Source organism: Anabrus simplex, chromosome 3 (genome assembly GCF_040414725.1).
Source record: "Anabrus simplex isolate iqAnaSimp1 chromosome 3, ASM4041472v1, whole genome shotgun sequence".
Classification (NCBI taxonomy): Eukaryota; Metazoa; Arthropoda; class Insecta; order Orthoptera; family Tettigoniidae; genus Anabrus; species Anabrus simplex.
Window position 1 is genome coordinate 372,356,582 of NC_090267.1, and position 27,807 is coordinate 372,384,388.

A 27,807-nucleotide genomic window follows, 5' to 3' on the forward strand; every position below is an offset into this window, starting at 1 on the left:
CTTCATGGTGGTGTCGCGAACAACGCAGCTCATGGGGAGGAGGAAAATAATGTTGGTGAAATTACGGTTGAGGAAGTAGAAAGGTTGGTAAATAAACTTCATTGTCATAAAGCAGCAGGAACAGATGAAATTAGACCTGAAATAGTGAAGTACAGTGGAAAGGCAGGGATGAAATGTCTTCATAGAATAATATTAGCATGGAGTGTTGGTAAGGTACCTTCAGATTGGACAAAAGCAGTAATTGCACCTATCTATAAGCAAGGGAACAGGAAGGTTTGCAACAACTATCTAGGTATCTCACTGATTAATATACCAGGCAAAGTATTCACTGGAAGGGAGGGTGCGATCAGTGGTCGAGAGGAAGTTGGATGAAAACCAGTGTGGTTTCAGGCCACAGAGTGGTTGTCAGGATCAGATTCTTAATATGTGGCAGGTAATTGAAAAATGCTAGCAGAGGAATAGATAGTTGTGTTTATGTTTCATAGATCTAGAGAAACAGATAACAGATGATAGACGAAATGAATTAGAAATTGAACATCTAGCACAGGAATACTGGAAAAAGAAACTGGCTGTAAAAGGACTGATCCAGGAAGAAAAGGAAAAGTGCTGGGATGACTTTACTACAAGGATAGAGGAAGACTGTCAAAGAAGTAGGAAACTACTATACAAAATAGTAAACAGTAAAAGAAATGAAAATATAAACATCCTTGCACTGGAAACAGATGATGGTAGCTTAGTACAAACAGAGGAAGGGATCAGGGATGAAATGAAGAAGTACTTCAACATGCTGTTAAATGGAGATGGGGGCAACACCACCACCAATGATTGTAGTGTAGATGAAGCTAAAAACAACAAATACCCATTAACATGGCTTGAGGTAGAACAGCACTAAAGAGCATGCGAAATGGGAAGTCGCTAGGCTTTGATGACCTCAGCTCAGACATGATAAAGGCAGCTGGAATACAGGGCTTGAATTGGCTATATAGAGTGTTATCAGTGATTTGGGAAAGTAACAAAATTCCAGAAGATTGGAGTAAAGGAGTCATCATCCCACTGCTCAAAAAGGGCAACCGATGGAAATGTGGAAATTACAGAGGCATCACGCTGCTGTCACACTCACTGAAGTTGCTGGAAAAGATCATAGAAACAAGACTTAGGAAGATAGTGGAACCTTTGCTTGAGGAAGAACAACATGGGTTCAGGAAAGGTCGAAGTACTGTGGATCTTATCTTTGCAGTAAAGATGCTGACAGAAAAGTACTGGGAATATGGAAGAAATCTTGTGATTGCATTTGTGGACATTGAAAAAACATATGATAGTGTTCCTCGAAACAAGATATGGAATGTCTGGAAGACCTAAAGGTGCCAAAGTACTTAATTGACAAAGTCAAGATGCTATACCAGAAGTGCTACAGCTGTGTCCAGATAGGCAACGGACAATCAAAATGGTCTGAAACAAAGAGAGGTGTCCAACAAGGAAGTGCTCTGTCACCACTCCTGTTCGTAATAGTAATGGACAAGGTCATCAAATCTATAAAAAAAATGGACAGTGAACCAAACGCCCTGGTATTTGCTGATTATGTGCTTTTATGGGGAGAGACAGAAGCTGAAGTTCAGAAAAAACTTAATGAATGGAACAACACATTCAAAAATTTTGACTGAAGATGGGCAAAACAAAGACAATGGAAATGACCATCAACAGGGAAGGAACAAGCTCAAATATATTTCTGGAAGGAGAAATAATCGAATCAGCCTCCCACTTCAAGTACCTCGGAAGCACAATATCAAAAGATAACATTGTTAGGCAGGAAATACTCAGCAGGACACAGAAAGCATCAAACTTCTACAGTCAAGTCAGAAATCTCCTCTGGGACTGCAAAATACCACAGAAAGCGAAAACAATCATGTACCACACTTACTTCGTACCAATCCTCACGTATGGTTTAGAGACATGTACCCTACTAAACAAAGACTTCAGCAGAATCCAAGCAACTGAAATGAGATTCATTAGAACCATGAACCAAACAACCAGAAAGGACAAGATCAGAAATGAAGTGAATAGGAAAGTAGCTGGTATTGAGGTTCCTATTATCAGTGTCATAAAGAAACGCAGACTTCAGTGGTATGGGCACATAATAAGAATGAACAGGGAAAGACCTGCCAGAAAATATTTCGACCTTAATCTCGTAGGAAGAAGACCACAGGGAAAACCAAGAAAACGTTGGATAGAGACTGTAAGATCAGATGTGGAGGGGAGAGGATACAAATGAGAGGATGTATCGGATTAGAAGATGTACGAAGACAGAAGGAGATGGTGAGCGCTTGTACACCACACCCGGGAAACTGGAGTTGGGAAATGATGATGATGATGAGATCTAGAGAAAGGTACCGAGGGAAAAGATGTTCTCCATACTGGGAGACTATGGGATCAAGGGTAGATTATTAAAATCAATCAAAGGCATTTATGTTGACAATTGGGCTGCTGTGAGAATTGATGGTAGAATGAGTTCTTGGTTCAGGGTACTTGCAGGGGTTAGACAAGGCTGTAATCTTTCATCTTTGTTGTTTGTACTTTACATGGATCATCTGCTGAAATGTATAAAGTGGCAGGGAGGGATTCAGTTAGGTGGAAATGTAGTAAGCAGTCTGGCCTATGCTGACGACTTGGTCTTAATAGCAGATTGTGCCAAACGCTTGCAGTCTAATATCTTGGAACTTGAAAATAGGTGCTATGAGTATGGTGTGAAAATTAACCATTCGAAGACTAAACTGATGTCAGCTGGTAAGAAATTCAACAGAATTTAATGTCAGATTGTGATACAGAGCTGGAACAGGTAGATAATTTCAAGTATTTAGGATGTGTGTTCTCCCAGGATGGTAATATAGTAAATGAGATTGAATCAAGGTGCAGTAAAGCTAATGCAGTGAGCTCACAGTTGCGATCAACAGTAGTGTGTAAAAAGGAAGTCAGCTCCCGGACGAAACTATCTTTACATCGGTCTGTTTTCAGACCAACTTTGCTTTACGGAAGCAAAATCTGGGTGGACTCAGGATATCTTATTCATAAGTTAGAAGTAACAGACATGACAGTAGCAAGAATGACTGCTGGTACAAACAGGTGGGAACAATGGCAGGAGGATACTCGGAATGAGGAGATAAAGGCTAATTTAGGAATGAACTTGATAGATGAAGCTGTACACATAAACCGGCCTCGGTGGTGGGGTCATGTAAGGCAAATGGAGAAGGATAGGTTACCTAGGAGAATGATGGACTCTGTTATGGAGGGTAAAAGAAGTAGAGGAGACCAAGATGATGATGGTTAGACTCAATTTGTCATGATGTAAAGATAAGAGGTGTTTAGAACTAAATGAGGCCACAGCGCTAGATGCAAACAGAGGATAGTGGCGACATTTAGTGAATTCACAGAGGCTTGCAGACTGAACATTGAAAGGCATAACAGTCTATAATGATAATGTATGTAGTAATACCTTGTTAAGGCATTTTTGCAGGGGACAACAAAAATGAACGTGTTAGCAAGAAAACATAGTACTACTGAACATACGAATAAAAACTATCTAACAGGGATATAGAGAAACTACCTAGATACGATTTTTTCCAACATGACGTTGTGTATCCGTGGGTACAGTAAAAACTATATCTACTATTGCTCAAGATGAGAGGAAAGGATTAAAAGGTGTAAAAAACACAAGAGAACAAATATGAAAACCTTTTCTACTGGGGTTTATAAAATAACAAGTGCACGGAATGGTGTGAGAACACCAAACAAGAAATATGAAAACATTTGCACAGGGGCCAATAAAAATATCCAAGTATTATTGCAGATCATACTCTTTCTAAAACAAATGTTAGTAGAAGCCTTTTATTTTGGAGCAGTGGGTTATAAAACATTATTTTCTGGCCACACTCTTAGACAATGAATTGGAGGTTATACTCGGCCATGTTCGACTGTGACAGGGACAGAACCAAGACCGACTACAATATATTGTATCGGTCTTGACAGAACAGAATGACTTTGGCCACTATTTTGAAAACTTTGACCAAGTCAAAACTCAAAGGTGCGAGTTGTCGCGACCTCTGCGCGGTTAAAGATGCGGATGCCAGTCTCCTTTCTGAAAGATTTTAATGTTGTATACATTAGAAAGGAATTTAATTCACTTTTTCCGTAACCATACCTCGGGTATCACAAGACAAATATGCACCACGCTAGTCAATTTCACATGATTATGCTTCTAATCCAGATATAGGATACCATATCACGCAAAAAAACTTCACTGTACTACTCAACACAAAAAAACATTTATAACTTCTGAATGGAATACAAGCACAAATAGGCTCACTTTTTCCATAATCAGGCAACTGTGGCAACGGCTCTTACCCGAATTGTAAATCACGTTTCTTTTACAAGGGATGACAAATGACATTTTCCGGGGCTACGGAAAATGTGATCGTACTCGTAGGTAGCCTAAGCGGTAATAGCGAAAAATCGTGATGCGGTAGGTATGTTTATATTCCTAATCCAGATATAGGCTACCGAATTGCGTGACAAATATTCGCTACAGCTCACTTTACCACACAAATAAATTTCTATCTTCTGAATGGAATGAGAAATACAAGCACAAACAGGCTCACTGTGTTATTCAGCAAAGTTGCTGCTAACCAGCAAGCAAAATTGAACTTTCCTGAGGCTAACAGCTTGCTCCCCAAGGTGCAACGTATCCTGTGAAATACAGGAATTTAAGGCCTTTCTCTGTAATCACGCAACTGTGGTGACGGATCTTACCCAAGTTGGAAATTATGTTTGTTTCACAAGGGATGTCCCCCTGTGGGTGGGGGTGGTAGAATAACACCCACAGTACCCCCTGCCTGTCATAAGAGGCGACTAAAAGGGGCCCCAGGGGCTCTGAACTTTGGAGCGTGGATTGGCAGCCACGGGGCCCTTAGCTGAGTCCTGGCATTGCTTCCACTTACTTGTGCCAGGCTCCTCACTTTCATCTATCCTATCCGACCTCCCTACGTTAACTCTTGTTCTTTTCCAACCCCAACGGTATTATGTATGGAGGCCTAGGGAGTCTTTCATTTTCACGCCCTTCTTGGCCCTTCCTTTGGCCCAAACCTTCATTTTTCGAAGTGTCGGACCCCTTCCATTTTTTCTCCCTGATTAGTGTTATATAGAGGATGGTTGCCTAGTTGTACTTCCTCTTAAAACAATAATCACCACCACACCACCACCATCACAAGGGATGACAATTAACATTTTCAGGGCTAGGAAAAATGTGATTGTACTAAGCAGTGACAGAAAAATCTTCGGAAATGATAGGCCCAGCAAGTCAGCTTCTGAAAAATTTGGAATTGCTTTCAAAACTAAACGAGGCCTCGGATGGAAATATTGTAATCACCAGAATAATGACTCTAGTTCCCTCATTGGTAATGATATTAATGACTGTTCAATACCTGATGCTCCATCACAACCAAAGAGGAGAACACACAAAATTCGATATGAGACTGAAATCAAAATTGCTGAACATTCTTATACTAACTGGCAAAATAGAGGAATGTGTAGACTTAATGAAAACAAGGAACATAAACATACTGGGACTCAGTGAAACCAAGTGGAAGGGAAAAGGATCTAAGGAACTCAGAGAGGAATACCATCTATTTTGGTCAGATGGAGATCAAGCAAAAAATGGAATTGGTGTTGTTATGGATCATCAAATGAAAGATCATGTAGTAGAAGTAAAATATGTTTCTGATCGGATTCTTCCACATAATGCTGAAATTGGATTCTTCCCAGAACATGCTATGCACCACAGACTGGTTGTGAAGATGAAGAAAAAGAACATTTTGAAGAAGACATAGAGGAAAGAATAAGAGGAGATGGAACAATTATCATAGGGGATATGAATGCTCAAGTAGAAACTGTGAGAGATGGATATGAAAGTATTCTAGGAGCACATGGATGGGGTCCACGAAACCCAAAAGGAACTAGACTACTTGACCTCTGCCTGAGGAACAACCTTATAATAGGGAACTCATGGTATCAAAAACAAAAAAGCCGTAAGGTCACAAGATATGGATGGGATGGAAAAAGTGAATCTCTTATAGATTACTTTTTGATCGAGAAACAACTACAAAATAGACTGTTAGATGTAAAAGTGATTCCTAGTGTCTCCCTGGAAAGTGATCATAGACTCCTCATTGGATACTTAAAGTTTAACAAGTTAAAAGAAGTAAGAACCACACAGGTAAAGAAACTCAAGACCTGGAAGCTGAAGGACAATGATAGAATAATAGAGTTCCAAGAAAACATCAAAACAGTGATACCAAAGACAGATGAAAGAACAGTTGAGGAGGAATGGAAGGATCTGAAAGAAAATCTAGTAATGATAACTGAGAAGGTTTGTGGACGAACCAGTGCAACAAGAAGATGGAAGGAAACTCCATGGTGGAATGACAGAACAAGAACTGCTGTCCTGAACAAGAACAACATGTTCAGAAAATATTTCAAGAACCGGACTGATCATAATAAGGAACTATACAGGGTTGCTAAAAAACAAGCAAACAAAGTTGTTACAGAAGAACGAGAGAAGTGGTTGAACAAGTGGAATGATGAATTGAAAGAGGATGTTAATGGTAGTAAGAAAATGTTATATGGGATGATGAAAAATAGAAAAAGAGATAAAGAACACTCCAAATACTTAAGAGATGATAATGAAAATCTGATCACTGAAGATGAGAAGATCAAAGAGACTTGGAGGACTTACTTTGATGAATTACTAAATGTGAATTGCATGCAGCCTACACAAAAAGACAGTACCGGTACTACCTCCTGCAAGTCTGCCTCTGACAACAGGTTAGAATTAACATGGAATGATGTAGAATATGCCTGGAAATACATCAAAACTGGAAAATCAGCAGGGGCTGATGAAATTAATGGAGAAATGATCAAGGCAATGGGCATTTCTGGAAAACATTGGATCTACAGACTCTTTCGTAAGATCTGGAAAGAAGGGGGCATACCAGTCGATTGGAAAACAGGCATCATAATTCCAATCTTCAAGGAAGGAGACAGAAAGAATGTTTCAACTATAGAGGCATCACTTTAACATCTCAAGTTGGTAAACTTTATGAAAGAATTATAGAGCGTAAAATCAGACCCCTTATTGAAGAGAACCTCTTTGAAGAACAGTATGGATTCAGGAAGGGAAGATTAACAACTGATTTAATCTTTACAGTCCGTCAGTTAATGGAAAAATACTATGAACACAACCGAGATTTGTGGTTAGCCTTTCTGGATATCAAGAAAGCATTTGACGCAGTGAATAGAGAGAAGGTGTGGGAAGCACTGAAGAAAATTGGAATACAGGATGACATGATACACCGGATCAAGAATTTGTATGAAGATACCCAAAGTAAAGTCAAAACACCTGTAGGAATGACTGAAACCTTTGATATAAAATCTGGGTTAAGACAGGGTGGTATTCTGTCTCCTCTTCTTTTCATCACTGTGATGAACAAGATTCAGAGAAAAGTTCACCAAACCATTGGAGGTAAGAAAATGAAAGTTACATTGTTCGCGGATGATATATGCTTGTGGGGAGACTCTAAAGATGATCTTCAAGGACAAATAAACTCCTGGGCAGAATCTGCTAAAGAATATGGACTCATCTTCAGCCAAGAGAAAAGTGAGGTTATGGTCATGAAGAGATACGGGCAACCAATGGGACACATTGAAATGGAGGGGAAACAGCTACAGATGAACCATCAATTCAAATATCTTGGAAGTGTTATCTCTGATACTGGTTCTATAGATAAGGAAATTTCCTACAGAATTCAGGCAGGTAGCAACTTTTACAAAACAGTTAAAGACATAATATGGAACAAGAAAATACCAACAAAATGTAAGAGAGTCATATATGAAACTTATTACGTACCAATCCTAACCTATGGTTGCGAAACATGGACCATGAGAAACAAAGATGTTAGTAGAATCCAGGCAGCAGAAATGAAATTTGTCCGTAGCATGATCGACAAAACACGGAGGGACAGAGTCCGTAATGAGGAAATCCGCAAGCAGGCTCAAGTTATAAGACTGCAGGACAAAATAACAGTGCAGCGACTGAGATGGTACGGACATATGCGACGCATGGGTGATAACAGATTACCAAAAAAATGTACGATCTAAAACTTGAGGACAAAAGACCAAGAGGGCGACCAAGACTCAGGTACAAGGACATGGTGAAGATTGACATTCAACAGAGAGGACATACTTTGGAAAGCACTGAAGAAGGAGAGAAGTTCAGGGACCGCAACTGGTGGAGAAGCCTCGTTTGCCGACCCATCGCTTAAGATGAAACGACGTGGGGTATGTATGTATGTATGTATGTATGTATGTATGTATGTACTAAGCGGTGATAGCGAAAATTCGTGGTGCAATAAGTGAGATATTTTTATATAGATTTAATATGATGAGAATCGGGACTTTGAATTTGCGACGTGCTAAGCGGGCACTAATGCACTAACTAGGTTTCACTGTATATCGTGTCAGAAGCAGAGTTACATATAAAGATGTACAAAAAATATCTATAAAAAAATAAAAAAATTGTGCACCAAAGGTTCATACTGTGATGCACCCAGAAATTAGCAACGTCGAGTGCATTCCTTAGTGCCTCAAGCAGCTCTTTCTCAATACATGTGACAGGACAAAGATGACAATCTAGCAGACGGGCCATAGTCTGTACTTCACCACAGCCACACAAAACATAATTCACAGAATATCCCCACTTGTGCAGATTGGTTTTGCACCTAGTAACGCCCGAGCGCAGCCTATTTAGAGATCTCTAAGTTGTCCAGTCCAGTACTCCAGTATGTCCAGCTGGTAAAATGAAATGGCGTATCGCTTTTAGTGCCGGGAGTGTCCGAAGACGTTTGGGCTCGCCAGGTGCAGGTCTTTCGATTTGACTTCCGTAGGCGACCTGCGCGTCGTGATGAGGATGAAGTTATGATGAAGACGACACATACACCCAGCCCCCATGCCAGACAAAATTAACTAATGATGGTTAAAATTCCCGAACCTGCCAGGAATCGAATCCAGGACTCCTGTGACCAGAGGACAGCACGCTAATCATTTAGCCATGGAGCCGAGCTGTCCAGCTGGTAATTCTTCACAAGGTGTTTTCCATCGTCCAAGATGCTCAACCCTAGCTCGCCACAAAGTTAGTCTTGCATGCTGTTGTAGTCCTTCTGTGGCCTTCAAGAAACTTTTGCATGAACGTAACTGTGATGGTTCTGGTCCATACAGTGGATGAGCTTGCGATTTTAATGATGTGATCTTCTCCTTACGGGCTGCTACCTCACGTCAGATAACAGGAGGTGCGATGCCAGCAAGATAGTACAATTTTTCTTGTGGTGTAGGTCTTAGACAGCCTGTGATGATGCAACAGGTTTCATTGATAGCCACATCTACTTCTTTGGTATGGCCGAGTAACATAATGCTAGTGCTGAGACACTGTGTCTGGCTGTGCTCCCCAGGTTGTTTCAGTCAGCTGTCGTACCACATTATTCCTGGCTGCCACTTCGTTTTTCGTGTTCATACAATGTTTTCTATAAGAAAGTGTGCGGTCTAAAGTAACCCCAAGATATTTTGGGGTCTCACAATGTGCCAGCTTGATCCCTCCCCATGTGATGTTCAGGTATCTATTGGCCTGTTTACTCTTCAAATGGAAAACACAAGTTTTCATATCATATGTTACATAATCAATCATCAATCAATCAGTCACTACTGAAGGGCAGTCGCCCAGGTGGCAGATTCCTTATCTGTTGTTTTCCTAGCCTTTTCTTAAATGATTGCAAAGAAAGTGGAAATTTATTGAACATCTCAACCGGATCCTGTGAGATCTCTGAAGTTAAGCAACATTGGGTGTGGTCAAGATTTGGATGGGTTGCCATGTGCTGTTGGTGGGGGGTAAGGGAGTGAAGGTGCGGAAAGAAACTGGATGGGTTGCCATGTGCTGTTGGTGGGGGGTAAGGGAGTGAAGGTGCGGAAAGAAACTGGCCACCGTACCGTACGTAAACTCCGGCTCAGGCACACCTCTGCGGAGGTTCGGACCTGCCTTCGGGCGGAATACTCCCTTATCTTACCCTCGGTAAGTTATTCCGATCCCAATCCCCTTCCTACAAACGAATATTCGCCCCAATTTGTCCTCTTGAATTCCAACTTTGTCTTCATGTTGTGAACTTTCCTACTTTTAAAGACACCACCCAAACTTATTAGTCTACTAATGTCATTCCATGCCATCTCTCCACTGGCAGCTCGGAACATACTACTTAATATCAAACCATCGAGGATTCTGAAAAATTACTCCTCGATATCCTATCATTCATATTGAATAAAAGTGTATTTGATTTTAAAATCATATTGAAAGTAAGTAATGTTACAAACTGAAAAATTAGTTTAATGGTTCCACCTAGTCAATACTTATAAGTAAATAAAATTATATAACATAACTGTCAATACGGATCCAAAATGAAATTTATTTCATGTGATGTTAACAAATATTTTATGCTGCAGTATGACTGAAATTCTTTCTTGTAGAACTGTGGATATATTTGCTTTTTCTGATTTATATTAAACTAATGTAAAATGGGCATTGTTTACAAAGTTCTGTCTAATCTTAGCAATATATTGGTGTTTTTGAAAGGAACATCTTTTAAGGTGACTATTGCTTGTTATCACGTTCGCTTGTGTTGTTTGATGTCTATTATACAACTTGTGGTGTTGAAAACATGGGAATGTTCCCTTTCATGCTTGAAGCAGAGTACAGCTAACACTTCCAGTGGTAGGACAACACAGGCAACAAATCCTCTGCAATCCAGAAATTTGTATGATTTTTTCAAAATACAGCACCTGACCATCCAGCTTCCATACTATCTGCCCTAGTTACAAAAAAGGAAAATACATATTCATAGTAAAGTGGGGAATAATTTACTTTGCTAAGGCATTGCAAACAGGATCTGCTAGTCTTCCTACATGCTGTGTGTAAAACACAAGTTGTGACACAAAAAGTGCAGACTTTCCCCACCTTGCTAACTTGCTAACTGCTCTTTGTTTTGTCAATTGTGTATTGGATGTCCTATATGCATTTGCCATTGTTCCTGGTTATTTTGTAAACTGTTTTTTGGTGTGCTTCTTTGTTTTTTAAATTAAATTATAAAATGCGTAATGTAAGAAAAAAAGTTATAGTGACAACAGAGAAGAAACTATGCACTATAAAGTGACTGGATGTTGGGGTAACAGAAAATACTATTGCTTCAGAGTTAGGAGTTGGGAAAAGTATGGTTGGTGACTGAAAGAAATTGAGCAGAAATTGAAAAGTCTGCCCAACCTAGCAGAAGTGGAATGAATGTAAGAAAAGCCATGCTGAAAGGTAAGCATAAAGAAGTTGAGGAAGCTTTATTTCTGTGGCATGAACTCTTTAAGAGAAAATGCTTGCCTGTTACTGGGCTAATATTACAGGAAAAAACATTGTAGTTTATTAGGAGAAGATTCAGAATTTACTGTCAGTGATGTATAGTTAGACTGCTGGAAAAAACTATTTGGTATTTGCTAGAATACCGTAAGTCGTGAGGCTTCATTTGCTGATAAAGGGGCTGTACCTTTGCTGAAAGACTAACTTTTTAATTTTAATGAAGAAGGAATTCTAGGGAGTGGATCATTGAGGCAGATCTAGCAGCTCAAGCTGGAAGAAATGGAAAACATTCTCATCCAAAAGCAAGACGAGTCTGATAAATAAATCGAAGTCAGTTTTGAGCTCTTCAGATATTTGAAGCCTCTTTCAAAGCAGACCAACTGACAGGCTGACAAGGCATGCTGTTGTCACATGGCCAGACTGCGAGACTTCCCCTACTCCTCTTCCCTCAACACCCCACTTCCAGTGTGCTCGACATGCACGAAAGGAGTGTAGCCAAAGTTCTGTTTCGCCAGGTCTAATTTAATGTAGCATTGTTTTATGCTGTCAATAAAGTATTATAATTTCTGAATAATGAAGGAATAATTGGGTCTGTGAACTCATTTCCATTTTTTCAAAATACAGTAGTCTGCAGGTGAGAACATACTGCATTGGATAATTATAAATACAGTAGTGAGTTATCGTTTGGATTGTTAATTGAAAGTCTCTTGAGCTGATACCACCTCGGCAACTTGCACATCAATTTCAGCATTCCATTCATAAGTCAGACTCTTGCCCAACATGAGGATCATCACTCCCAGAAACAAGACAAACAGCTGCTGGTTATGAACAAAGTGTTTGAATTAAGATGTGCTTTGTGCAATGATGATGACAACAGACCCCACACTTTTAGTGACCATCTCAATCTGGAAGGGTTAAGATGTTTGGTGGTTGGTTTAATGAAATAGTACTAAGCCAATTTAGTATTCCAATGGATTGATGTTCAAGTTCTGAGACAACCCATGTATTTAATTCTTTCTTGTTTAAAAGACAAGACTTTACGAGAAGCTATTACAGAATCAAGTTAAACTGAAGTATAAAATTTAACAGTATAATTGTAATAAATCACATTACAAGCAGTGACAACTCTAAGAGTCTGATGCGATGACTTATCAATCCCTAGATTCGTGAAAAAAAAAAAAAAAAAAACAACGAACCGACCGAGTTGACCATGTGTACTCAGGAGACGGTGGATTCGATTCCTACTGGCGGCAGCCCTGAGGATGGTTTTCTGTGGTTTCCCATTTTCACACCAATCAAATGCTGGGGCTATATCTTAATTAAGGCCACGGCTGCTACCTTCCCATTCCTATCCCTTTCCTGTCCTTGCGTCGCCAAGAACATTTGATGTGTTAGTAATAAATAAAAATGTTATTTGCTTCATGTCCCACTAACTTTTTGGAGATGCCGAGGTGCTGGAATTTTCTCCCGCAGGATTTTTTGTTACATGCCACTAAATCCACCAACACGAGGTTGACATATATTAGCACCTTCAAATAACACCGGACTGAGTCAGGATCAAACCTGCCAAGTTGGAGCCAGAAAAGCAGCGCCTCAACCATCTGAGCCACTCAGCCTGGCTGATGTGTAAGTGCTACGTTAAACAAGTAGCAAAAAAATAAAAATAAAAAGAGAATAGGACTTCACTAACATTCTTTACGACATGCTCTTATGTGACAAACATAACTCGATGTGAACAATGCTACACTCACTGTAGAGAGAAAGCAAGACCAGAGTCAATTTGAGTGACATGGCTTGCTTATCATCACACCATCTATGAAATCGTGTGTAATATACAACATACCAGAGTTGGGGATGGGAGTGGGGAGGTATGCGCATGCATGTTTAGTAGTCTATGAAAAAATAAATGGTAAACTTCTGCACGATATCTAATTGTGCAAACAAAAAAATAAATTAAAAAATAAAAACAAAAAAAAATAGAAAAAGTAAAAACTGCTATTTCCTTTTTCTATCTTTCTTTCTCCGAGTAATCTTAAGCTTTACTGAAATCTGATTTCTTGAATCAATGAATTTTACAATGTAAATGCACAGACTACATTCTAAGGATGAAGGATAATAGAATACCAAACATTGCTGTTGACTACTATCCTGTACGAAGGAGGCACATTGTTTTACCCAAGTAACGACGGTTTGAATTCTGAGGTTGGAACAGGCTTAATAGCCTATCCAGATTTGCAGAGGTAACAGAAATAGGTTTCAGACTCACTCATGAAATGACAAATTAAAGATGAACGAGCATGTAACGAGTTACTTAGAAGTTATTTAAAATAGCTTTGCCAGTTGCAGTTGGTTTCCATATTAAAACATACTTGCAACTAGCACTGTCAATTAATTATTATTATTTACATATTTTACGCCCACATTGGAGCACTTAAATCAATACATTTGAGTTAATTTCTTCTTTTTCTTCTCCCAGAACTTTCTCATCCTCTCCGACCTGGAAGCCCTTTGTGTGTCCGATATAGTATATTGTTTCCGTTCAACTGTTTTTAGTTTGAGACTTATGCTTTTGTTCTTCAAAATCCTCTTCTCTTTTCTGTCTTTGATATGTTGCCGAGTTATACCCAATTCTTCCAAATCTTCCTCAACTTCTTTGCACCAATTATTATTGATTTTATTTTTCAAAAAATAATCAAATAATTGTTTCAATATCCTGGTGTCTGGTAATCTTGATATGTGACAGAAAAAGGAAATTATTCTTTTACGCATTGTAGATATTATTGATTCACATTCACGATAGACAGTGTTGTTAGGCAACAATCTCCACCATCCACCAACTTGGTGTTTTTTAATAATAATTGTTCTAAGAATTCTTCTATCAGTTTTCTGTAATTTGTCTGTTGTAGATTTTACATTTAATTTGAATAAAGTTTCACTAGCATACGTTGCCTCTGGTTTAACTATGGAATTATAGTGTTTCAGCTTAGCGTTTATCGAAAGATTTTTTTTAATAGGTTAAATTTAGTTGTTCGGTGTTCTATTGCTTCTTTTTCATTTGTGTTCCATGTTATTATTTCCCCAAGATATTTGAATTTCTGAACAATTTTAATCTCTTTATTACTGTTCAGTTGAATAACTGGTAAATCAACTTTAAAAGTTGGCATCATTTCTGTTTTTACAAATGAAATTTGTAATCCCATTTTTTTGCTATAATTTCTAGTTGTTCAATTTGAAATTTAGCCTCATCTAATGTATTTGCAAGTAATGCTAAATATTTATGAAAGTATTTTTCAAATCCACATAAAACTTCAATACCAACTTAACTGACCTATATTATAGTTCTACATAACATAAAATAGCATAAAAGCTGCACAGTATTTGCCATGATAATACTTTATATGAAAAATTAATGGCAATTTATATGAAAAATTAATGGCAGTAAAATGCAAACACTCGCAGTCAAAAGAGATTACAGAAAGTCTTGTACCACTGGTGTAGCTAGGGGGGTGGGGGGGGCAGGGGGGCTGCCCCCCCCAAAATGTTTTCTGAAACTAGAGCGAGGATCAGCCATTGTTTTACATACGACATGAACAACTTAAAAACTTACTCCGAAACGTTAAATTAATGTAGCGACAAAGAATCTACAGCAAGGCTCAGTAGGGCCATACACAATTCGCCATATTTGTACTGCTTGAATGAAAGGAAAATACTTAGGATTGTGATGCGCGGGGATCTTTCCCTTACAGGCCTCAGTATTGGGAATGTAACATGTGTTGACAAATGTCAAGACATGAGGAAAGGGTCAATTAGAAAGGGATTACTCAGTAGGGGGCCGGAACGTGACCACCGAGATAACGGCCCCCATGGCCAGAAACAGTTGCAAGCTTACAACATCGTGTCAGCTTTTGCACATCAGTTCCAGGAAACAACAATATCCTAGGGATCCTCGTATTGTACCGTGGTTGAGATATGTGCTGTGTTTAAATTTCAGTGTTGGAAAGACTGTGACAGGATTATGAGCTGCACGTTATTTCCTCATTTTGTGCCATATAAGTAACTTTCTTTGAAGAGGGATCGTTTTGTCACTGAGAAGCCAAAACTATATGCATCCTCGGTAAGTTATGAAAAAGTTTTTTTAACTTCTAACAGTAGCAAGACAATCGCGGATGCTTGCCTAAATTCGATAGGTGGGCCTATATATTTTGTCAAATGCCCGGGGACTGATTGGGACAACAAATGGCACCATCAAAATTGCGGGTAACTATTTTGTAATTGGCGGGCGTGATAACTCTGTTCCAATGGTTCTATCTTCTCATCAGGACGGCCCAGGCCTGAATCGCAGTCGATGCATGAAACATTTTTAAAATGGGAAGTCACGTTCTATTCATACAGAATCTACTTAAAACACCAGATCCCGTCCCTTACCTTCTTTCTTTATACTTTTGAGCCATAACTGCATCATTTATGGTGGTGTATTTTGAGTATCCATCCATTCTTCAGGCTTACCATATACCTTACATGGTGAGTGGATGCAGTGGCGTACCCACAAAATAAATTTAGGCCAGTAGCGTGGATACAACTTTTCCTTGGAAGGGGTTGTGAAAAGATTTTTAAATTTTTATTTAGAATTTGCTTTACGTCGCACCGTAGGTCTTATTGCGACGATGGGAAAGGAAAGGGCTAAGAGTGGGAAGGAAGCGGCTGTGGCCTTAATTAAGGTACAGCCCCAGCATTTGCCTGGTGTGAAAATGGGAAATACCGGGCGAGTTGGCCGTGTGGTCAGGGGCACGCCTATGTGAGCTTGCATCTGGGAGATAGTGGGTTCGAATCCCTGAAGATGGTTTTCCGTGGTTTCCCATTTTCACACCAGGCAAATGCTGGGGCTGTACCTTTATTAAGGCCACGGCCGCTTCCTTCTAACTCCTGGGCCTTTCCTATCCCATTGTCGCCATAAGAACTATCTCTGTCGGTGCAACGTAAAGCAACTAGCAAGAAGAAGAAAATGGGAAACACCGAGCTAGATAGCTGCAGTCACTTAAGTGCGGCCAGTATCCAGTATTCGGGAGATAGTGACTTCAAACCTCGCTGTCGGCAGCCCTGATGATGGTTTTCCGTGGTTGCTGTACCTTCATTAAGGCCACAACCGCCTCCTTCCCACTCCTAGCCCTTTCCTGCCCCATCATCGCCGTTTGACCTATCTGTGTTGGAGTGACGTAAAGCAACTTGGAAAAAGAAACAAAAAAAAAAAACAAAAAAACAAAAAGAGGGAAACCACAGAAAAACCATCTTTAGGGCTGCCGACATTGGGGTTTGAAGCCACTATCTCCTGGGTGCAAGCACACAGCTGTGCGTCCCTAACCGCACGGCCAACTTGCCCGGTGGATATGAAAAGAAAGCTAGTTCTACTGAGTTCGGTGACGGATCTTCAGTAGATATTGATGGTTTTGATTGTTACCATGTACAATCATAGCTTCTACACTCTTAACATAAACCGGCTGCATTATTGAGACTGTTCGCAAAATTGATAATATCGTTCTTAGTTTGTGAGGAAGTAGAATCTTCATTTATTAGTCTTCTTATGAAAAGGAACCACTTTGGTACTACACCCCATGAAGGCCACCTCCTCCCAGGTCGTAGATATTTCGATTACAGGAGACTCAAGGCCAACTCTACTGCACCCACAAACAAGGCTGTATCTTCCCCATCCCATGCCTTTCTTAACTCTGTCAGTGCCGGGAATCGAATGAAGGATGCCTTAAGCCAAATTCTAAAATAAGGAGACCTAAAAGTAACCAGCCGACCCCACTGTGTAGGCGTAGCGTGCCTGCCTCTTACCAGAGGCTCCGGGTTCGATTCCTGGCCAGGTCAGGGATATCTGTCTGGATCTGAGGGCTGGTTCGAGGTACACTCAGCCCACGTGTTTATAACTGAGGAGCTATCTGACGGTGAGATGGCGGCCCCCATCTAGAAAGCCAAGAATAACGGCGGAGAGGATTTGTCGTGCTGACCACATGACACCTCGTAATCTGAAGGCCTCCGGGCTGAACAGCGGTCGCTTGGTAGGCGATGGCCCTTCAGGGCTGTTACGCCATGGAGTTTGGTTTTAAAAAGTGAACAGAGAAGGAAGCGACACCCTTGCAAGGCTCTTTAGCTTCCAGCTAGTTCTTCTGTCCGGCCTCGTGCATTTAGGACAATTAGAAAATGCATGCCTAAATAAAATTAATGCTCCTCATAAAACTTTTGTAAAAATAACTAACTGCATCTATCTATAACAATAATCACAAACGCCTCGTTTTCATGTGGCTCAGTTGGTTGAGTCGCTGTCCTTCTGAGTCCGGGTCCGCAGATTCATATCTGAGCTTGGGTTGGTGGCCCTTAACAGTGTTGAAATGGCAACAGCTCTGTGTCGTTGGTTTCTGGCACGTTAATAAAAATGATACAAATGAATATTAGCATCACAAAACTGTAACTTTATACTACGGTACTATATTTTGTATCCCAGGCTTGCAAGTAAAAGTAATTAACAATTTGCTTTATGTCGCACCGACACAGATAGGTCTTATGGCGACAGTGGGATAGGAAAGGCCTGGGAGTAGGAAGGAAGCGGCCGTGGTCTTAATTAAGGTACAGCCCACCATTTGCTTGTTGTGAAAATGGGAAACCATTTTCAGGGCTGCCGACAGTGGGGTTCGAATCCACTATCTCCCGGATGCAAGCTCACAGCTGCCTGTCCCTAACCGCGAGGGAAACTAATAGGACAGGGTAAACCCTAGCTAGCATATGTTGTGACGTGTATTTTTCTTTACCAACTAACAAAACATCTATACCCATACGCTTTATATTCTATATTTATGTATTTATTTATTCGTTTATTTATTAGTGCCTTCTGTACAGTGGCGAATTTAGGGCTCCAGGTCCTCTCGTACACTTAACCACATATTAATCAGAATCTTAAATAAAATACTGAGATACTTAAAATAGTTAAAACGACATAAATTAATAGAATTGAAAATAAATTTAAATAAATTACTAAATTAATATTAAAGACTCTTAAAAATGACTAATCCTCAGGCATGCACACATTCATACTTCAACCATTCAGTCAGCTGTCCTCAGCAGGTGACCTTAAATCGTGACTTTTAAAAAAGCTGGTTCTCTGACCTGAGCAGGCATGGAATTTCATAATCTGGCGAGTCACCACAAATGATCTATTAATTTTATTTGTGCAGTGCAGTGGAATAGAAAGAATGAATCTAGAATGTGTATTTAAGTTGTGAAATGATGATAAAAAGATGAATTTAGAAGAAATAGACAGTGGCTATCTTTCAGCTACTACTCTAAACACCATCGTTAGTGTGTAGCTGCCGACGTTTATCAGACATCAGCCATGAGACAGCCTGATAGTATGGGGTGATATGAACATCGTACCCGATATTGTAAATAAATTGTAGGCAGGAATTCAGTGCTCATTGAAGTACAAGTTCAGGTGTTTCTTCTCCCGTCACATCAACTAAAACGACGTCACAATAATCAAGAATAGGAGAATGAGTGTCTGTATTAGTTTGGCCTGTAGCTCAAATGGAAATACATCCCTCTGCCGTTTAAGAAGGTGACGAACTCCAAAAATCTTTTTTACGCATTTCTTTCGTGCGATCAGACCAACCAACTGTTTCATTCATCATTACGCCGAGATTTTTAACCGTTTTACGGTAGGGAATAACGTTACCATTAACTGGTAGACACGGACTTTTTCATCAGGGAGATAATGATAAGTAATAATCTAGAATCCACCCTAGCATATGAGGGCCACATCGAACAAAGACAGCAAAAGCTTGCAGCAATAGATCCAGACTTCTATGAAACTCCTGCAATGAACACAGATGTACGGAAAGAGCCTAATTTTGAACTCTGACATGTCTTCACGCGGACTGCAGCGCATGGCTTTCACCACAGAATTTGTCACCAACGAGGTTACCTTCATGCTTCAACCCAGTGTTCCTGTACGCTCTGCGGCTGTTATTGCCCACAGTACCACTTGATTGATTGTAAGGAGAGGATAAATTCCCTGAATTTCTATGCAAACGATGATATTTTCCAAGGGACCTTATAACCATTCCCCCCCTGTGGGTGGGGGCGGTAGAATAACATCCACGGTATCCCCTGCCTGTCGTAAGAGGCGACTAAAAGGGGCCCCAGGGGCTCTGAACTTTGGAGCGTGGGTTGGCGACCACGGGGTCCTTAGCTGAGTCCTGGCATTGCTTCCACTTACTTGTGCCAGGCTCCTCACTTTGATCTATCCTATTCGACCTCTCTTGGTCAACTCTTGTTCTTTTCCGACCCCGACGCTATTAGGTTTGCGAGGGCTAGGGAGTCTTTCATTTTCACGCCCTTCGTGGCCCTTTTCTTTCTATGACCGATATCTTCATTTTTCGAAGTGTCGGATCCCTTCGATTTTCCCTCTGATTAGTGTTATATAGAGGATGGTTGCCTAGTTGTACTTCCTCTTAAAACAATAATCACCACCACCACTTATAACCATTCCTTGTTAAAAGTACACAGTGTGTTTAATAAATCGATATATATATATAATGTTACCATTCAGTAGGATAGGCGAGATCGCGACATTTTTTTGAGCAGCTCAGTAATTTTCGTGATCCAATTATGATAGCCTGAGATTTTGTGCAGTATAGTATAAGAGAATTTCGTTGTGCATATGCACAGAGTCGTCGGAGATCATTGTTAATATCTTGTCTTGCAGTGTCGATATATTTGAAGATCATCAGCGTAGAGGTGGTGTGTGTTATTTCCTGTCACAGATGGTATGTCATTGATATACAGAAAATTAGGGGCCCTGGAATACTGCCCTGAGGGGTACCACTAAGTTTCATTTTCCATTTAGAGGCCTTGTCGTTTACTGTTATACGCTGTTGACGGTTACTCAAATAAGAACTAAGCGCAGCCAGGTTGAAATTTAACAGTTCCATTTTCTTTATCATAGTCGGAATTACTATATTGTCAAGGGTGCTACTGAAGTCAAGAAGGATACGTATAGTGAGCAGTCGTTTGTCCATAGCGTTTCTAATGTCTTCAATAACCTTCAAAAGTGCTGTCGCAGTACTGTGACCCTTCTTAAATCCAGATTGCAAAGGGTCCAAAAGAGCATTTTTATTTAGGTATTCCAGAACTTGCTCTATACTAAACGTTCAAAGGCTTTAGAAAGCACAGGGAGTATGGACATAGCCGATAGTCAAGAGGGTGATTGTGGGTCTAAACTCTCAGGTACCGGTATTATGGGTATATTGGCTGTTTTCTAGACAGGAGGGAATGTTCCGGTTAGTAAACAGAGTTCACTATGTGCGTCAGTATAGGCAGGACAGTACCCATAATGTTATGTATAAAAGTAATAGGAATATCATCTACACCTGTAGTCTTTGATTTAATCGAGTACAAAGCGTTTTTAACCTGCTTTTCTGTGACACTGTGAAATGTGAATGTTAAATTGGCTGGAGGGGAGGGCGGTGAGTCAGTGCAGTTAATTAGGGTAGGTTGAATATTTCTTCCACTAAAGTAATCGTTCAGTTTGTCAAGTGGAATGTCAGGAGTTGTCGGTCTCTGTTGATGTTTTCCTATTCCCAGAGCTCTAAGATGGTCTCACGTGCGATTAGAATTTAAGTTGTTAGCTAAATTCCGGATATATATACATTGTTTAAATTTCTGATTAACTTCTTTGTGCGATTCCTTAAGATGCAGTAAGATTCTAAGTCTGTGTCATCTAGGATTTGTTTATAATGTAGAAATAACGAGTCACGGTGGGCCATCATTCTCTTGTCTGGCTCCATGGCTAAATGGTTAGCGTGCTGGCCTTTGGTCACAGAGCTCTCAGGTTCGATTCCCGGCAGGGTCGGAAATTTTAACATAATTGATTAATTTCACTGGCACGGGGACTAGGTTAATGTGTCGTCTTCATCATCATTTCATCCTCATCACGTGGGTCGCCTACGGGTGTCAAATGAAAAGACCTGCATCTGGCGAGCCGAACTTGTCCTCGGACACTCCCGGCACTAAAAGCCATAGGATTTCATCATCTCTTGGCTTCATCATCTAGCCATGGACAAGAAGGGTGAGAAACCTGTTAATTCGACGTGTGTGTGTGTATTTTTTGCCGCATTATTTGTATAAAATGTCACTTCTTTATTGCTTATCACATGACCAGTATTATAACAACATTACTGTATTTATTCTAAACCAGAATATTGCATCTTTACTCAAACTGTTTATTCTAGTACCCATTTCACTTGTACTCGGGTTATATGAAATGCTGCAGTCATGTTGGGATGGGAGTAACAGAGGTAGCAGGGAGGGAGGGGGTGTGTTGTCGTCCAAGGAGTCCAGACACCCCAGGAGTTTTAACGAATGTACTTTTGTTAAGCATTTTATATATAATGTATATTAATATTAGCTTCCGTAGTCCGACCCATTGGCTGAATGATCAGTGTTGAGGCCTTCGATTCAGAGGGTCCCGGGTTCGATTCCCGGCCGGGTGGGGGATTTTAATCGCGTCTGATTAATTCTTCTGGCTCGGGGACTGAGTGTTTCCCAACACTTTTCTCTTCATATTCAGACAACATACTACACTACCAACCACCAAAGAAAGACACAACAGTGATTACATCCCTCCATTTAGGGTTGGCGCCGGGAAGGACATCCAGCCATAATACAGGGCCAAATCCACATATGCGACCCCACAGATGTGGGGAAAAAGGGGGGAAGAAGAAGAAGAAGATGATTACTATTAGCTTCCGGAATCTGCACGAATCCACCACTCTCACTTCGATCCAAGGACACTCATTTCTTTGTTAGGTATTCTACACCACCTAAATTCTGGAAGTTTGGACACCTATCAAAATAAAATTATGGGTGAATGGGCCCCCACCAAATTGAAATCATGGATACCCTACTGTCTTGTATCTTTCATTTTCTCAATGCTGACGCTGTCTGATTCTTCTGTCATCAGCCGTCCTATATTTCAGCAACCATTCTTGGACATAAGGTGTTGGATCCCACAGAACTTGTGGCTCGAATAAATTGACGAACATCAAACTAGGCACATTTTCAATCACAAATCAGTTCTTGGATGGTGTCATGATGACATTCAAAGTATTATTCCCCTTTCACAGTCAGCACTAGTTATTGGCAGTGTTGATAAAGCTAGTTTCACATTGTCTCTCACATATTTAAATTTACTTTTTATAAAATCCCTCAAGTCTTCACGAACCATGTCAAATGGCATGCAGAACCTTTCACATACTTGTGTAAATTTGTTCTCTCCCTAAAGCCATGGAATATCTATATCTGCTGGCCGTGTAGAAAGTTCCATTACTTGATTTGTTCAATCAGCGTTTTGAACTCTGATAAAGAAAATGAAATGGCATATGGCTTTTTAGTGCCGGAAGTGTCCGAGGACAAGTTTGGCTTGCCAGGTGCAGGTCTTTCAATTTGACTCCCGTAGGCGACCTTTGCGTTGTGATGAGGATGAAATGATGATGAAGACAACACATACACCCAGCCCCCGTGCCAGTGAAATTAACCAATGATGGTTAAAATTCCCGACTCTGCCGGGAATCAAACCCGGGACCCCTGTGACTAAAGGCCAGCATGCTAACTATTCAGCCATGGAGCCGGATTTGAACTCTGATGTATTGGCACCACTTTCGGACAAAGGAAGAGGCTATGGCCTTAATTGAGGTACAGCCCCAGCATTTGCCTGGTCCAAGCTCACAGCTGCGCAAACCGCACAGCCAACTCACACGGATGGTAAACAATTGATAGGGAATCTGCCACCTGGGCAACCGCCCTAAATGCAGATCATTGATGATTGACTGTAATTTAGCACTAATGTAATTCCTAAACAAAAACTCGTGTGGACAAATAAAAGGGCAGAACTTTATACACTGAATGCTCTTTAGAACCGCGATTCTGATCATCTAATGCCATTAGGACATGTTCATACAGAGCTTTGTAACTCTTTATGGTTGTTTTACCCATTATAAAACTCACACCATCTTTACATACACCAGGGATTTTTTTGGGGGGGTTTCTTTTCTTAAGTCATGTGAGAGGCCACTAGAAAATAATTTGAAAGAGGGTATTACTATACTCTCAGAAAAAGCAGACCCCAATTACTGTATTGCAATTTACAGAAAAATATTACTGTTTCGTCACCAGTGAAATGTGCACAGATATATACTATTAAAAGTATCTTTGATAATATTGTTCATCTATAATAACAGACAATTTAAAATCAGTTGCAACGGGCCGAGTGGCTCAGATGGTTGAGGCGCTGGCCTTCCGAACCTAACATGGCAGGTCCAATCCTGGCTCAGTTTTACTGGCACGTAAAAGAACACCTGCAGGACAAAATTCTGGCACCTCCGAAAACCGTATTATACTGGAGGCTGATGTAGAACTCTGGAGGCCTATACCCTTTTCCAGTCCATTACCTAGCTGTAGATCTATTAATTCAGGGTATTTGTTATATGAAATGCAATTTTGTGCTACATTGTGTGCTGTAAGAAAAACCTCATTGGTATCTGTATACTGTTTACTGAGTTGTTGACCAATAAGATGTTGAAATTGCTGCTCCTCTGCAAACTTAACTTTATCTGAGATTGTTCTGTGTGCCTTGTATTTTTATGATTAAAATATTTTTGTCCCCTTTATAGCTTCCCTAATATGTAAACCCAGTGTTTTCCCATTCTTTACTTCTCTTTCAACACCCAAACCAATTTCCAGTCCATTTGAACAACCATAAAATAAACTTTCTGATCTTAATAACTAGCCAAGAGTATGCATTCAAGAAGTTTTCTGATTGTTGAGCAGTTCAGTATTTTGGATATGAAGGCAACTTTTGCTTACAGATGCTGCACAGGTAGAACTACTACTGGCATCTGAATGTAAATCACTTACAATAACCACATGGCCATCATCCCTAACTTCTTTTTTTGTGAGTAGATTCTCCAAATTCCTCACAATCTGTCCATTTGTTAAAATAACTGAATAAGTCTTCTTCATCTTCATTTGTGAAATAGGCATTCGCTATTTTAAATTGAACTTTTATATACTTAAGGGGAACAGGTTTCAGACTGCATTCTGCCTTTCCAGATAGGTTTTAGAATACATTCCACCTCTCCAGATAGGTTTAAGACTCCATGCCAGTGTGTTCTGGCACCACTGCATCCCTGAGCCTATCCATGAAGAGAAAGTAAGTCTTTCTCAGCATCAAATGATTAGGGGCTGATTGAAATCTGCATTGAGGGGGTTTGTGACTTCTTGTGAAATTACTGATATAGGAAGCACTAGCCAAATGCCAATATGGAGGTACAATTCAAAGTTACCATGATGAGGACTAATTAAAATTAATAAATGTTTTATTGCGCACAAATGTGCATGAAAAAAAAAAATTCCTATGAGCAGTCGTCTGTACAGAATTTTGTTAAGGATTCTATTCTCAGTTTACACTTAAGTACGTGATAGCGTTCACAAAGTTCGCCGCATCTTTTGCACCTGCAGTCCGGACTTGGCTCATAAAAGCTAGCTTTAATACACAGGCGTTGGTGAAACCCATGGACTGAGAGTCTGGTCACAACGTGTCTCAACTCATAGCCTCCCTGAGTCCAGTTGCGGTTGATCATCGCATCACACTGGTAAAAGTCCCACCATATGCTGTCTCTCTTTTGTTGAAGCTCTTGTAGGAGTTCCTTATACGCTGGGGTGGCCGGGAGCAGTAGTTTCAAACGCAGCTCTTCCACAAAGAATAATTCCCTCGACAGTTGGTATACGAGGCGTGATGGAGTGTACTTTGACAGGCAAAGTACTTTCTTTAAATAGAATGCTTTCACCTTCTCTATACTCTTTCCAAGATATATCCATATATTTTCTAATCCATAGGTGGCTACAGGACTAACCTTAAGATGAAATAACTCGATGGCACATGAAAGTGAGAGATGGCTCAAAGATCTGATGTCGTTAATAGATTTTATGACAGCATTTAGTCGGTCTTTTACATGTAAAGAGAACACGTTCCCCGGTGTTTGAAAAGTGACTCCTAGGTACTTAAAATTTGTGACTGACTTTAGTTGTTGGTCATTGATTAATAATGTTCCCCGTTTTCATCCTTTTCTGAAGGTCAGAGAGACAGTCTTATAACAGTATTATAACTCAATAGTTGTATAAAATACAAAGTACTGTACACTACCTGAACTTATTAGGTATTTTTATTACTATCATGGTTTCACTATCATGCAAATTCTCATTGTTCACCACTAATTATTAGTACAGTAGTTACACAAAAATTATAACTGATACATTGTTTTTCTTCAGTTTCAGAAACAACATATAATTATAAAAAATCAAGCCCAATGATACCACGGCCATTTTGGAGGCAGAGAAAAACTACATCTACTCAAAGAACATGTTCAAAAAAGCTGGAAGAACACATTCATCTACCAAAATTATGAGGAGAGAGCAGCAATAGTAACAGCTAAATGTGCTCAAAATTACTTCTGAATATATTATTGTATTTATCTGAAATCCTTGGGAAATAAAGAAGTACAAGGCAATTAATAAAAATGAATAAGCAGAGATACATGTGAGAATGTTGTATAACTCAGAGCATACATACAGTCAACAGAAGAGGGCTTAACCTCTCTTTTTGCTGTATAACTGAGTTAGTTGCATGGTTTGCAATTACATAACTGTGAACTTGCATTTGGGAGATGGCGAGCTTAAACCCCACTGTCAACAACCCTGAAGATGGTTTCTATTTTCACTCCAGGCATTTTGTTAGGTATGTACAAATACATAGCTGTTCTAATAAAACAGCATATTCAATTTAAGTTGGAGTGAAGAGCTACAACTCTAGAGATTTGAGGACAGATGCAAATAACAGCAAAATTTAACTGACATGATCTCCGAATTGGAAGATTTTAGTAAAAATTCTATGAAACACTAATTTTAATAAATTAATTGTATTCTTAGGTAATAGACAAGGATGACATTTTAAGAAAATTTTAAGGAGAATAGTGTAGTTTTAGTGTTCTTTTATGACATGTATGGTATATTTTATTTTAATTATGACACACATTACATGTCTATTAAGAGATGTTTAGAACTTTGGTGTTTGATATGTAATAATAAGTAAAGAGGTCCAAGAGATAATTGGTAATGAGAGAAAATACCGCTGAGAAAGTAAGGTCCTCGAAACATGTACGGTGCATGAGATGATCAAAAATAAATTAATTAAACAACTGTACGTATTGACAAGGCTGATTTTTATTCATCAAGTCAGTTTGCTGAGCATCGTGACCTCATTTCTTCACTTCATTAGTAACTGCATCCTTAACAAGATTTTTCCGCCCTGAGTGGTCTTCAGTTCTTAAGATATTGTGAAGAGGTAGACCAGTGATCTTCTTTGCTTGATCTAACCATCTACTTGTTGTTCTTCCTCTCGGTCTGGTGCCTTCAATTTTGGCTTGCAGAATGGTCTTTTCGATTTTTAATTATCAAAGGTATATTTATAGGAGTAGAGTTAGATGTTTTTAATCACTGTATTCTAAACAAGAAAGCTTAAGCATCAGGAGTACTCCTAGAAAACCTGTGTTTTAATTTAGTTTCATTTTAAATCTTAGTCAGTAGGTAGTGGCTGATGATGTCCAAATATCGGATGAAACACATTCCATGAATAAAGGGATAAAGAAATAATAATCAATGGATTATTTTGTATATTGAACAGGTGGACCGTCAAATTGTACTTGCTCATACACAGTACTGTATTGTATCGAGATTTCACTGTATTCGTGTGTTTCACGTCATGGATCATGAAAGAAGGACAATTATGGAATGGTGTTATTTTAGGGATAAAATGTTTTCCCTTTCTTGTGACATTCAGCCAAAACACTAGATCTGGCAAACGGCTGTTTCCTCCATGACAAAGCACAGTGCTTTGACAAATGCAATGCAACAGCTCTTGTGACAGAGTTGTTATTTTTTGAGACTGATGAAAGGACAGGAGCATCCCCAGATTTAAACATTGCTAAACATTTTGGAGCAGTTTTAAAGCAGTCTCTTAAGTCACTGATAATCCAACAACGAGATACCGATAGGTATTTCCAACACACACCTTACCAATGTTTTACACAACTTGGAAGGGGACACAAATATTTTTGCGACATTTCTATGTTCACATCCTGAAAGAATGTGTGCTGTTCGTGACTCTGGGGGTGGACACACCAAATACTAATACATAAGGTTCAGACATTATTAAT

The 27,807-nt window shown here is 39.7% G+C and overlaps 1 protein-coding gene across 1 annotated transcript in view; it reads left to right on the forward strand.

The window, feature by feature from the left end:
• The window catches only part of LOC136866812 (protein phosphatase 1 regulatory subunit 42), a 103,389-nt gene extending 75,582 nt beyond the window's left edge, over positions 1-27,807 (forward strand). Inside the window, exon 7 of the mRNA XM_068226854.1 lies at positions 25,865-27,807. Within this exon, the coding sequence (XP_068082955.1) occupies positions 25,865-26,001 (137 nt within the window). The 3' untranslated portion in view covers positions 26,002-27,807. The remainder of the gene's footprint in view (positions 1-25,864) is intronic.